We start from the raw sequence: 14,786 nt of genomic DNA, 5'->3' as shown, positions 1-14,786 counted from the left end.
ACACAATGCAAGACTAAAATGATGTAAAGATTTCTTGTGTTTCAGGACCCAGCTATATTGAAATAGAAACAATTTTCACAAACCTTTGACAAAACATTTTGCTAGTGGCCAAGATTTGCGTTTTGTTTTACCAGGTAGTTGAAATGTATTCAAGTGGAGGAGATCTGCACTTGGAACTTCCAACAGGTCAACCAGAAGGCCCTAGAAAATTATGGGTGAGTGTAATATGTTCAGCACTTCATTATTCTCCTAGAGTGGTCAATATGAAATAAATACTATTTATTTAATTATCTTTCATCATTGCAATGGAGTAGTGTTTAATTGAACCAAACATTTAATTGAAAATAGACTGATTTCTTTTTGTGGGCTTGAGATAGGTGCTTGAAACTTTTGGCCATTTATAGTCCATTACCTGCAAGTTACAGATCACAAAAGTAAAAAATTTTAAAGCTGGTATATTTGAGTAGGGTTTACATTGAGAATAATTTGTAAATATGAATCTAAGATTGCTACTTTGTGATTATGCTGGAGAAAACATGGTATCACCTGTGGAGGAACACTCACACTTTAGCTGCCACGTGATGGAAGGGGCATGGAGGGCTGTGATCTGGGTGCAGGTCAATGGGATTAGGCAGAATCATAGTTTGCCATGGACTAGATGGGCCAAAGGACCTGTTTCTGTGAATTAACACATGTGTTTTAAACCTAAAGTTGGTATCTGTTTTATGATCTAATGGCAAACAGCAAGGTTTTGCCATTGCTACCCAGTACAATACTGAAGTAAATAAATGAGTGGGTAAGTTGTGTGAATGTCTAGGGATCTGCTTTGAGGCTATTTCAAATAAGTAAGTGGAGCTATTCTTCAATCAGTTCCTTTCAGTATTTAGAAATGTTTTATAGGAACCCAAGCAGCCATAGTACTTTTGTCAATGAGTTTTCCTCATAATATAAATCCTTGGATGCCAAGATGTTATCTGGGTCCTTGAACTTGGTATGGTACTATTAGCAGGTAGAACAAATGTCGGGTGGCGGGAAGGTTTTCTTGATCACCATTCGTGATGTAGTCTGATTGTCCAGTCACAAACAAGAAAATCTGCAGATGCCGGAGATCAGAACAACACACAAAATGCTGGAGGAACTCAGCAGGCCAGGCGTCATCTATGGGTTGGGGGGTTGTTGGGGCGGTGGGCGGTCTGCATTTCAGTCTTCAGTACAGTCTGCATTTCGGGCCGAGACCCTTCAGCGGGACTGGTAGTCCTTTTGGTGAGGTTAGCCAAGTCATTTGAGTAGGGTCCTCTGAGTCATCACTTTGGGTTTGGCCAACACATTTGCATATAGATGCATAAACAAACATAAAACACACTGAATTTGAATCTCATTTTAAAGATTTGCAGTCTAAAGCTAGTGTTCTTTTATCCTATGCAAATTTTCAATAGCTGAAAATGGAAATTCTTTTTTAGTTAAATACATTAGGTGGAATTGATAGGTGGATGTTGCTAAGGTTTTTCTTCACAGATCTTGCTCTGTTCTGGATTGCTGGAACTAAATATGTATTTCTGAAATGGATTTTAACAAGGGTAAGGAATGGTTAAAACTGAATTGCATTGGTATGTTAGTATATACATGCTTAAGTGCCATTCATTTGGGAATTTTGAAAGAGTATAAAAGGAACTAAAACATCTTTCTCTAATGAAATTCCCTTCTAAGGCATGTTTTTATTCTGAAACTATTCTACAAAGTCAGAAAGATATGTCATAGCTTTTCTCGTGATCGTGACAAAATATTTCACTTAATCTTGTGTAACATCTGAATACTCCATCTAATAATATCCGAAAGCACATCTGGCATATGTACTCAAAACATAAACAGGTTGTGATCATGTGGTTGGTATGCTTCCAGGGTGAGAGTGAGGTGTCATCTTATTAAAGTATAATTTCGATCTATCTGATTCTTTGTATATAATTTTCCTTATCAGTTTTTTTTTGTTTTTCAATAGGAGATTCCACCTTATGAAACAAAAGCTGTAATGCGAGCCAGTTTTTCTTCAAGAGAAGCAGATAATCACACAGCTTTTATCAGAATAAAAACAAATGCGTCAGACAATACAGAGTTCCTTATTTTACCTGTGGAAGTGGAAGTTACAACAGGTAAGTCAAATAAATGTTTTGCTCCATATTTTCTATTCAATTTTTAATGTATAATTTTCTGGATTTAAATAAAAATTATTATTGTTACAGCACCTGGAATTTACTCCTCAACAGAAATGTTAGATTTTGGTACATTACGATCTCAAGGTGAGCTAGGAAATTTATTAATTATTTGAAAGTTCGATCTCGATCATTGATCTGCTCTGCATTCCTTCTGCTAAACCCAGTGTTGACACCATCTGTTCTTGTCATCACTAAACTTTACTCACTTTGCTCAGAACTTTATCTTTTTCATCTGTTATTGCTATTATCTTGCACTTGTGAAGAAATGGTCCTTGAGGCCTGTAGGAAGCTGCATTGGACTCTTTCACATCTATGCAGTTTTATAAGGTTTTTAGTAACTCGTGATTCCGTACTTGGACAGACCAGATTGCATCAAAATGTCTTGTGTTATAGGTAGTGTTCTTTCAGCATTACTGTCAGTTTTATTCCAGGTTACAATGTGTAGTATGACTATTTTTGGATATACTGTAATTTCAGATTAGCTTATTTGATTAAGGAAAGTTCTGCCCCTCAATGGAGTATTTGGGGAGGGGTGGACTTTCTTTTATGGCTTGCCTATTTTATCTCTTGAAGTATAGGAGTTATTTGCAGATTATTTGGCTTCTCGTGTACGTTAGATGCAGTGTGGTCTCCACAAAGAAAAAAAGATTGTCTTACTTAATGATTTAAATTTTTTAAATCGACATTTGGCTCGTAAATGCAAGCAACAAAAATGACATCATGTAATTTCTCTGCAGATCTTCCAAAAGTTTTAAACCTTCATTTATTAAATTCAGGAGCAAAAGATGTACCGATAACAGTAAGTTATTACTCTTCGTGACTTTAGAATAAAATTATGCATTTGATTACATCTGTTTTGTGACAAATGTATACTGGTTTGGTTTTTAGAGTATTAAACCATCTTCACCAAATGAAGCTGTTACAGTAGACTTTAAGCCAATTACACTGAAGGCATCAGAAACAAAATATACCAAAGTTGCAAGTATTATATTTGATGGTAAGTGAATTCTTTTTAAAAAAAAATTAAGCTGAGTTTAGATATTAAATGTTGAAAGTACGTATTGACAAAATATCTTTCTTCTGCAGTATGAAGTGATTCGGGTAGTTCTATGTAATATATATAAATTCGGAGTATGTATACAGAATACAACTGAGATTCGTCCCTCCCACGGGTAGCCATGAAGTAAAGAAACACCATGAAACTCATGCCAAAAAAAATCAAACACCCAACACGCAAAAATAGAACTAATTGCACAAACGACAGAAAGCAAGTGAACAATACATAGAATATCAAACATCAAACCAGGAGTCCAGCATTATTCAGCCTACTTCAGTTCAGCGCCAGTGCAGGCCGCAGGCAATTCTTTGCTGAAGTGCCCCAGTCTGCATCAAACGCCACGATAATACCTCTCGAAAACAATAAAGAAAGAGTAACCAGTATCCAGAGACGTGCAACATGAACCTCAAACTTCCCCAAAACAAGCCCATGGCATCGTTGATCAATCCTGGCAATGTGGATCCCAAGGCTCCTGCACCGTCCTCCCATCAGCTAGCTGGAGGGAGAGGAAAACGGTGCCAAATGCAGGCAGATGATGGCAAACATCCACCCGTCCTCCTGATCTCATCCTCATCCTTGCTCAGCGCCTCAATCAGAGAGAAGCAATGGAGTCGAGCTTCGTCTCCAGGCTTCCAGACCTCCAGACCACACACCACTCTGCTCCAAACCTTTGTGAAGTCACTCGGAGACAGCCAAATATCTGATCACTCCATTGGTCTCAGAACACCACCAAAATGAAAATCACAGCTTCCAATCACATGCAGCTTAGTAGCAGACTCAAAGATGTGAAGGTAGTTTTGTGAACTGTCAGCAGGACGGAGCCATTGTTTGCTGGTGCCATCTTGACCTGAATTAAAATGTCATTCATTGGAACAGAATGTGAACAAAAATAAATTATACAGCATAGGAAGTGACCGTTTGGCTAACTGAGTTTGTAGAAGACACTTCTAATGGAACCCACTTCCTTATCCTTTTCCCCAGAGCCATCTCCTTAACATTTGTACATAGTTCCTCTTTGGAAAACACCCTTTTATTCGGCTTCTGTTAGTTTTTTATGATAATATCCCAAATAACCACGAGGTGTTTTCTTTGCAGAATATAAAACTTTTGACCATAATACCAATGGAAGTTGTGCTCCATATCTACTCTATCATACCTTGTATACTTTACTATACCTTGTATGAAATATCAAATTCTCACCCCTTACTTTCCTCCTGTGCCTGAAGGAGAGAAAACCAAGCGCAAATCTTTTTGACAAATTGAAATAGTAGGTAACTTATTTTGAACAGATCTGTAAACTGAGTCATATTACACTTTGAATTCTGTGATACATTTAATTTAATGTGGTTGATATATGTAGAATGGATCATAATTTTAGAAATGTACAAATCCAACTGACAAATTCAATTAAGTTATTACACCATGGCCACTTTATTTAGTACTCCTGCACCTAATAAAGTAACCACTGATTGTATGTTCATGGTCTTCTGCTGCTGTAGCCCATCCATTTCAAGGTTTGTGTTGTGCATTCAGAGATGCTCTTCTGCAGTGGACCTCAATCTCCGGGCCGCGGACCGATACCAATCCGCGAAGAATGCAGCGGTAGCTGGGACGCACCCAGCACGTCTGTAAGAAAAAAGCCGAGATAAACAAGCTAATTAATTAGGTGCTGCCTGGTTAATTAGGTCCCGGCTACCGCTGCGCCGCTGCATTCTTCGCGGATCGGTATCGGTCCGCGGACCACTGCTCTTTTGCACACCACTGTTGTAACACATGGTTATTTGAGTTCCTGTCGCCTTCTTATCAGCTTGAACCAGTCTGGCTGTTCTCCTCTGACCTCATTCATTAACAAGATGTTTTCGCCCTGTAGATATTCCACTCACTGGATGTTTTTATGTTTCTCACACCATTCTCTGTAAACTCTAGAGCCTGTTGCTTGTGAAAATCCCAGAAGATCAGGTGTTCCTAAAATGCTGAAACCACCAATAATCATTCTATGGTCAAAGTCACTTAGATCATATTTCTCTCCCATCATTCTGATTGGTCTAAACAACAACGGAACCTCTTGACCATATCTGCATGCTTTTATGCATTAAGTTGCTACCACATGATTGACTGATTAGATCATTTGCATTAACAAGCATGTGTACCTTATGTGGGCACTGAAGTCTATGTACTACAAACTATGGCAGGGAGAAAAGTTGTTACCAAAGAACTTCATTATGAGTCTATCATTTGTATTTCATTTCAGCTTCAAAAGCAAAAAGAACGTTGCAGTTTTCTGGGAAAATAACTGTGAAAGCTAAAGAAAAAACTTACTCAAAACTTGAAATTCCATACCAGGCAGAGGTGTTAGAAGGGTAAGTCAAAATGTTTCATTGTTGTGAGTATTGTTGATGTTCAAAAGGGAAATAAAAGTGGATTATTCATACCTTAAAAAGAAATTTGCAGTTAATTGGAACAAAAACAAAATTATGGTGGAAATCCAAAACATGGACCAAAAGCTGGAAGCACTCATTGGGTGAAAGATTATTCAGCAGAGAAAAATGGACAATATTCATCATCAGACCTCTGCAGGTTTTAAACTGCAGAGGAATAGGAAGGAGAGAAGAGCAAATATCTGAAAGGCCATTGACCAGATTTGTCACCATTGCTTTAAAAAGAAAAACAAGGTAGAAAGGAGAAAAGTTTGAAACAGGTTGAAGCAGAACGAAGCATTTATATGCATTTTGTTTATGTGCAAGGACTGTGATGTACTCTGCCAAACGATGTGGAGCTAATCCTTGAGCTTATATTGAACATTGTTTGTGCAGTATAGAAGGCCAAAGACCATGTGAATAGGGTAGAGAATTGAAGTGGCTGGAAGCTCAGTACCTTCTTGGCAAATTGGATGGCGGTGTTTTACAAGTCAGCCACAGTACATTTGACTTCTCCAAGATGGAGGAGACTTGAGTATTGAATACTGCTGCATCTGAAAGGCTGGTAGAGCTTCCCAGATACTGCACGGAGAAGTTAATAGGACAAATGCTGTATCTCCTTGAAGTTGTAAGAGGGAGAAAATAACTGAAAGCTAATGAGAACTCCTGAGGATGGTTTGTTGTGTTGCAAGTTCATCTTGGGATCCAAGGGAGTAAAATTTCCTTTGGAAAGCTGAACGACAAGGGTTAAGAGGGGAAGATGACTGGTAGTGGAATGTCACTGGAGGTGATGGAAGTTATGGAGTCAGAAGCATGCAGCACAGAAATGGGCACTTTGGCCCTCGCAAACTGTGCTGGCCAAGTTGCAGGACTTGAGTGCTTCCAGGAATTACCTACATTTCATATTTAACAGGTAATGTGAAATACATGAAAAAACATCAATTGTTACAAAATATTGTGCACTGTTGTTCATACATTGACCCGTGCCATCGGCCAGGAGAGTAGTGGCCAGCGTGGGGCTCCAGCTATCCAAGCAGTTTACAGGGGCAGTTGGAGAACTCGGCTCCTCACAATATGGGTTGATCTTCAAGCCATAAAAACTGCTGCACGGTAGTTGGGAACTAACTGTCATCACATAGCTTTACAACTCAAGCCTTCATTTACACTGTTTCTTGCATTCAATTTCTCCTGTTCATTTGTTTTCCTGGGTGGTTTTCGAGTCTTTATTCTCCATACCCTGAATAAAAATATAATATAAAATACAGGAAAGCAAATTTTACAAAGCTGCGTAGTAGAACATAGAAACATAGAAAACCTAAGGCACAATACAGGCTCTTCGGCCCACAAAGTTGTGCCGAATATGTTCCTACCTTAGAAATTACTAGGGTTACCCATAGCCCTCGATTTTTCTAAGCTCCATGTACCAATCCAAAAGTCTCTTAAAAGACCCTATCGTATCTGCCTCCACCACTGTTGCCAGCAGCCCATTCCATGCACTCACCACTCTCTGCATTTTAAAAAAAAAACACAACTTAACCCTTACATCTCCTCTGTATCTACTCCCAAGCACCTTAAACCTGTGTCCTCCTGTGGCAGCCATTTCAGCCCTGGGAAAAAGCCTCTGACTATCCACACAATCAATGCCTCTCATTATCTTATACACCTCTATCAGGTTACCTCTCATCGTCCGTTGCTCCAAGGAGAAAAGGCCAAGTTCACTCAACCTGTTTTCATAAGGCATGCTCCCCAATCCAGGCAACATCCTTGTAAATCTCCTCTGCACCCTTTCTATGGCTTCCACATCCTTCCTGTAGTGAGACGATCAGAACTGAGCACAGTACTCCAAGTGGGGTCTGACCAGGGTCCTATATAGCTGCAACATTACCACCTCAGCTCCTAAACTCAATTCCACGATTGATGAAGGCCAATACACTGTATGCCTTCTTAACCACAGAGTCAACCTGCACAGCTGCTTTGAGCATCCTATAAACTTGGACCCCAAGATTCCTCTAATCCTCCATACTGCCAAGAGTCTTACCATTAATACTATATTCTGCCATCATATTTGACCTACCAAAATGAACCACTTCACACTTACCCGGGTTGAACTCCATCTGCCACTTCTCAGCCCAGTTTTGCATCCTATCAATATCCCATTGTAACCTCTAGCAGCCCTCCACACTATCCACAACACCCCCAACCTTTGTGTCATCAGTAAATTTACTAACCCATCCCTCCGCTTCCTCATCCAGGTCATTTATAAAAATCACAAAAAGAAGGGGTCCCAGAACAGATCCCTGAGGCACACCACTGGTCACCAACCTCCATGCAGAATATGACCCATCTACAACCACCGTTTGCCTTCTGTGAGCAAGCCAGTTCTAGATCCACAAAGCAATGTCCTCTTGGATCCCATGCTTCTTTACTTTCTCAATAAGCCTTGCATGGGGTACCTTTATTGAAATGTAGACTGGGAACTACTTTGAATCCCTTCCACTATCTGAGCAGTGGGAAGAATTCATGGGTTCAAGACCAGTGTTTCCTACAAAGAAACAGTGGAATTGTCCCATCTGGACTCTGCCACCTGCCAAAAATGGGAAATTTAATTTATGGTTCACATGGAGAGATTATCAGAATCTATCTTCACTAATCAATTCATTACCCCCACCCCCTGCCTTAACATCAACTCTTTGCCCTCTCCAAACACCCTCTTGTCAATTCTTCTGTCACCCACTTGTACTGGAGATGGCTTTGTAATAGCAACTAACTGCCAACAAGCACGTGAAGGGAAACTGGAGTTCCTGGAGGGAAAAGCAATAGGTCAAGGGCTGAATGGCAAAATGTGCAAACATCACTTAGATGGCACTTAACATTGGGATCGAAGAGGAGTCTCTGGAACTGTTGCTGGTCTAAAGTTTTATGGCCTTTGAAAGCAGCTAATAGCTTTGGATGAAATATTCCAGGCTGCTTCTGAGAAAGAAAAGAATAAGAAGGAAACAGTAGAAATTTATTTTTGTCCAAATACCCAGCCCATCTGAGCTACAGAAGTTGTGTTGTGAAATAGGTAATCTTGTTTAATGGGGGAAGAAGTGATAAACTAAGTTAGAAAGCACGTTTTCCCTGAACACCTTGAATGCTTTGCATAACTCTGGAATTCTTCTGTGTTCTAATTTCTGAATCTCATTAGTCTAGCACTCCCTATGAACATCTTCCTTGGTATCGAGATATTGTTTCTTTTAAAGCTTTGCAGCATTGTTACGTTCAAGTGCTCCTCTACCTGACATCACTTTATGTATATACCATCAGTCTATGTGTATACAGTGCCTTATAAAAGTATTTAGCCCCCAACCCTTTGTTCACATAAATTAGTATTACAGCCAGGGATTTTGATCAACTTAACTGAGAATTTTTATTTGTGAATCACATGCTCCTTTTTTTTTACACATTTTCAGTATGTGCCATGTTGTATGACATGGGCGAGCATGGTCTTTCCATGACCATGATTGTTCTTGGCAACTACTTCTACAGAAGTGGTTTGCCATTGCTGCCTTCTGGGCAAGATGGGTGACCTCATCCATTATCTGTCTGGTATCAGTGGTCGCATAACCAGGACTTGTGATATGTACCAGCCGCTCATGCGATCATCCACCATGGCTTCACGTGACCCTGATCGGGGTGAGGGGGGTTTGGTTAAGCAGGTGCTACACTTTATCGAAGAGTGGTCTGCAGGCTAGCAGGTGGAAGGAGAGCCTTACACATCCTTTTGTTACAGATGTATCTCCACCCTGCCACCTTTTTCCACAGTAGAATCCAGAAAGCAAGGAAAATTGTAATGATGGAAAAACTAGAAATTCAAAAACTGAAATGTCAGCAGTTCAAAAGTATTCACATCCCACTTTGCTCAGTATTTATTTGAACCACCTCTCACCACTATTACAGCCAGTAGTCTTTTTGGATAGGTCTCTAGTAGTTTTGCACAACATGATGGAGAAAGATATGCCCATTCCTCCTTGTAAAATTGCTCAAGCTGTGTCAGGTTAGTTGGGAAGCGGCAGTAGATAGCAATCTTGAGATTTTGATGGAGATGTTCGATCAATTTAAGGTCACCACTCTGACTGGCTAACCAAGACGATCAATTTTCTTCATTTGAAGCCACTCCATGGTTGCCCTAGCAGTGTGCTTTGGGTCGTCCTGCTGAAAGACCAGCCTCCTCCCCGGTTTAAGCTTTCTGGCAGACACCAGCAGGTTTTTAATCCAAGATCTCTCTATTTATCAGCACTCACCTTTCCATCAATCCTGACCAGATTTCCAGTCTGATGTGCAACACTGGATTTACACATGTACCACTTGATTTATAAAAAAAAAGTCTTATCCTTACCTGTAAAGCCTTTGCAAAGCATCACTTAGAAGATGCTGTGAAGATGTGGAAGAAGGTCTTAGACCAATGAGACTCTTGTGGAACTTGGCCTCAACATTAAGTAGTGCATGAGACGTAAATCAAATACTACGTGTCAACCAGATAACACCATACCCACTGTAAAGTATGGTAGAGGTAGTAATGTTCTATAGGGATGCATTTCAGCTGCAGGGACTGGAAATCCGGTCAGAATTGATGGGAAGATGAATGCTGCTAAATACAGAGAGATCCTGGATAAAAGCATGCTAGCCTCTGCCAGAAAGCTCAAATTTGAGAGGGAGTTCGTCTTTCAGCAGGACAATGACGGGAAATACACTGCCAGAGCAACCATAGAGTGGCTTCAAATGAAGAAAATCGATGTCCTTGAGAGGTCCAGTCAGAGTGATCTTAAACCAATCAAACATCCACTACCGCTCCTAAACTAACGTGGCACATCTTGAACAATTTTGCGAGGAGGAGTGGGCAAATCTTCCTCCATTATGTTGTGCAAACCAAAAAGACTATTGGCTGTAATAACTGCAAGACGTAGTTCAACTAAGCACTGAGCAAAGTGGGATGAATACTTTGAACTACTGACATTTCAGTTCTCAGTTTTTTTGTTTCATGCTTTACACTTTTCTGGGTTTTTTTGGCTGTACTGTGAAAAAAGGGGCATGTGATTCACAAATTAACGCTCTCAGTTAAATTGACCAAAATCCCTGGTTGTAATACTGATTTATGTGAGCAAATTGTTGGGGACTGAATACTTTTACATGGCTCTATAAGCTATTCTTGTGTACATTTGGCCACACTTAACAGTTAATTGTACAATGTGTCTATAGGATTGCCTTTATATTTATATTTTTTGTTATTTATACTTATTGTGTTTTTATTATGCTGCGTTGGATCAGAAGTAACAATTATATTTTTTCTCTTACACTCACTGAAGAATGATAAAAAATGATCTTGAATCCTATCTTTCAAGACAGTGTTCATCCAGTTTATCTCTATAGTACAGCCCCTTTGCCACACTATTGTTAGTCATACTTCTACCTATCTACGCTTCCTTCTTCCTGTGACCCGACACCCTTTCTTCCAGATGTTCAAAGATGGGTGACAAAATGCAAGTGCTTGGTCAACTATCCTTTTATCTCCACTTCCAGCTCTGTCAATTTTTTGTCTGGTTGACTTCCTGCAAATTACTTTGAGCTTTTATTATGCCAAAATCATTTTGCATGTGCTGTTGTAGTACATTGGAAGATTATTTTCTTTGACACATTACACTTGTGTCCGATCTGAGATTCCATTCTTGCCATTCTTTCTCCATAAATCTTGTCATCTCTGCTCCTGAGAGCATATATAAATTTCAACTGGGAGAGCAGGCACGCTTTTTCTCAGCAAACTCTGCAAAGAATATAGTTTGCTAAGGTATTAATGTCGTGATTAAATTGGTGTTGATAACTATTCAATGAATTTGCAGCATTTAAAGTGCAATTGGACATATAATTGAATAAGAATAGTAGAGAGGTACAGGCCTAATGTGGGCAATGGGATTAATATGGATAGGCATCACAGTTGGTATGGCCCATACTCCCATCAATGAAAGAACCTGATAGTGAAAGGTGATGTGCAACTTGACAGGTGCTCTTTCAGCATAACTACAGTCACCACTCTTTAACTAGGTATTAGAAAACTGGTTTGTGTTTCTATACCTTCATACACTGAGTCCAAACCCAGTAAGAGCTAAAGGAAATTTGCAACAACCTGATATTTTCATCATCACATAACACAAATAGTCTTTTTTTATTTCAAACTTTCTTTTTGGAGGCATAACACTGATGCAAAGAATAGACTTAACACTGTACACGTTAGCCCTCATTCTCTCCATTCCCCCCCACCCATGCCATCACCTGCCTTCTCCAAATCATTGTAAGATATCTTATAATTACAATGACAACCAGAGTTTCAATTAAAACTGGCACCAGATTGTCATCTATTATGTTACTCAATGCTAAACTATAGGATGATTTTATTTTGTTTTGTTTTGAGCATTTCCTATTAAATTGAGAATCCCTTCCGAGATTTGGCTGACAGTAAAACCAAGGCCACAAGGAAAAATATGACACTCTTTGTGATTCACAGGTACTTGGGATATGATCATGCAGCAACACTCTTTCATATCAGGGACAGTCCAACAGATCCCGTGGAGAGGCCAATATATCTAACAAATACGTTCAATTTTCCAATTATTATACACAATGTTTCTTTGCCGGAGGATGCAAAGACAATGTTCAAGGTAAGTGTTTGTATGTGTTTACCTTTTATTTTTCCAGCAGTAAATTGTTGAATTTCAGAATTAGTCTTGACCCAGGCATGGTTATAAAAAGCTAAATGTGTGAAGTGAAGGGAGAGCAATAGTCCTTGATGCCAAAATAACATTTGATAATATGGTATTAATACCATAATATATTGGCCAGTCATCAGAGCATCAGATGTTTGTTCTCATATTACCTTGCAGCTTTCTGCTGGATGTGACCTGCTATCTTCAGCTGCCGCTTCAGTGACCCTTTGTGTTGGGAATGGAACATTTCCATTTGTGTGTTGTTGATTACACAATAGCTTTTCAAATCTTGAGCGCCCATGCCACATGTAACATGCGCAAGGTGATGTTCTGATATTTGTAGCATTAAACATTTATATCACACGATTGTAGACAATGTCTTTCTCTGATAAGAAAGTCTAATCATCATCCTTTAATTTTCCATAGGACGATTAGATATAGGAGCAGAATTAGGCCACTTGGTCTATCAAGTCTGCTTCGCAATTTCATCATGGCTGATCCAATGTTCCTCTTAGCTCCAGTCTCCTACCTTTTCCCCATATCTCTTCATGCCCTGACCAATCAAGAATTCATCAATCCCTGCCTTAAATATACCTAAAGACTTGGCCTCCACAGCTGCCTGTGGCAAAGGATTCCAGAGTCACCACTCTCTGGCTAAAGAAATCCTGCTCATCTCTGTTCTAAAAGGATGCCCCTCTACTCTGAGGTTGTGTCCTCTTGTCGTAGATCTCCCAGTATAGGAAGCATCCTCTCCACATCCAGTCTATCAAGCCCTTTCACCATTTTTAGGTTTCAATGAGGTCACCCCTCATTCTTCTGAAATCTAGTGAATACAAGCCCAGAGTCATCAAATGCTCTTATTATAACAAGCCATTCAATCCTAGAATCATTTTCATGAATCTCCTTTGAACCCTCTTCAGTTTCAGCACATCCTTTCTAAGATAAGTGGCCCAAACTTGCTCACAATACTCAAGTGAGATCTCACCAATGCTTCATAAAGTTTCAACATTACATCCTTGCTGTTATATACTAGTCCTCTTGAAATGAATGCTAACATTGCATTTGCCTTTTACACCACAGACTCAACCTGCAAATTAACCTTTAGGGAATCCTGCACAAGGACTTCCAAGTCCCTTTGCGCCTCAGTTTTTTTGTATTTTCTCTCCATTTAGAAAATAGTCAACCGTTTCATTTCTTCTACCAAAGTGCATGACCATACACATAATCACCATCCTTTGATTTTCACGCATTAGTATTACTGAATTCCTCAGAGCTTTTTGGGGAATTGTTATTGTAGATAACATAATTGGATAAGCTGCAGCTGCTGGTCAGAGGAGAGGTATTTTCTTAGTAATTTATCTAATTACTGAAAACCACCTTGCTGCAATCTACAAAAGTTGGATGACTGCAGTTCCAAAAGTATTTCAAGGAAGTATTTCAATAGTATGTCAAGGAGGTTTGACACCCAAAATAGCTCACTTGTTTGGTCCACCCTTATGTACTGCTTCTTTTTAGACAGGTAATACTTAGCTGCAGCATGTATTACCTATATAATACAGAGCAGAATTTCTCCAAATTTTACTCAAAGTCACTCAGGTTTGATATCTGTACAGCCCAAGTGGTCACAGTATCAGGCAAGTGGGACATCAATTTCAGTTTTGTCCCCCCAGGTCACTCGCCCTCCCACAGGTATGTATTGTCGGTCATAATCTTGGAACTCAGACTCTAGGAAATGCAGTGATCGATGGTTGCTTTGGACCAGCACCACTTTCGTAACAATTAGAGATAGCAAATAGTTGAGGCCTTGCCAGTAGTCTAATTCAAGAACATTTATTTTATACAATGTTTAAACTATGACCTATTTTCCTTTTGTTACAGATTAAAAACTTCAGCACACCGGTTTCTGTTCCGCCACACAAAGCACTCTATATATTCTCTCTCCTTTTCACGGCAACCACTTCCTCCATTCATATAGACAGCAACATCCTGCTCATTACAAATGCATCCAAATTCCACCTGCCCGTGCGAGCCTATACAGGGTTTTTAGATGTAAGTACACAAATGAAATAAATTTTCCATGTGAAAATGTGAAGTGATTTTTTTTTAATGAAGTTCAGTTCACAAAACTAGCCAGTATCTATTTACATAGTATTGAAGTTCGGATTTCATGTCTATTTCTATTTTTTGTTCAAAAGATGGTATTAAGGAGTTTGATAACCTTTCACAAGCTAATAGATATTAGTTTTATATTTTCATCTAGGGGATAGTTTGCAGTTATTGCAGTGTTCATTTTCTTTCTCTAACATTATGTGTTCACCTGTATAAACTGCATGTATTGCACATAAGCATACGTAAGAACATTTAA

The 14,786-nt window shown here is 39.3% G+C and overlaps 1 protein-coding gene across 2 annotated transcripts in view; it reads left to right on the top strand.

The window, feature by feature from the left end:
* Positions 1-14,786, top strand: part of tmem131 (transmembrane protein 131) — a 191,722-nt gene that overhangs the window by 120,702 nt on the left and 56,234 nt on the right. For both annotated transcript variants that reach the window (XM_063054492.1, XM_063054491.1), the window contains 8 exons: positions 135-215; positions 1,997-2,147; positions 2,238-2,294; positions 2,948-3,009; positions 3,099-3,207; positions 5,519-5,627; positions 12,223-12,376; positions 14,300-14,470. In XM_063054492.1, coding sequence (XP_062910562.1) covers positions 135-215; positions 1,997-2,147; positions 2,238-2,294; positions 2,948-3,009; positions 3,099-3,207; positions 5,519-5,627; positions 12,223-12,376; positions 14,300-14,470 — 894 coding nt within the window. The remainder of the gene's footprint in view (positions 1-134; positions 216-1,996; positions 2,148-2,237; positions 2,295-2,947; positions 3,010-3,098; positions 3,208-5,518; positions 5,628-12,222; positions 12,377-14,299; positions 14,471-14,786) is intronic.

This window comes from Mobula hypostoma, chromosome 7 (assembly GCF_963921235.1).
Source record: "Mobula hypostoma chromosome 7, sMobHyp1.1, whole genome shotgun sequence".
Classification (NCBI taxonomy): Eukaryota; Metazoa; Chordata; class Chondrichthyes; order Myliobatiformes; family Myliobatidae; genus Mobula; species Mobula hypostoma.
This window is presented reverse-complemented; position numbering and strand designations above follow the sequence as displayed.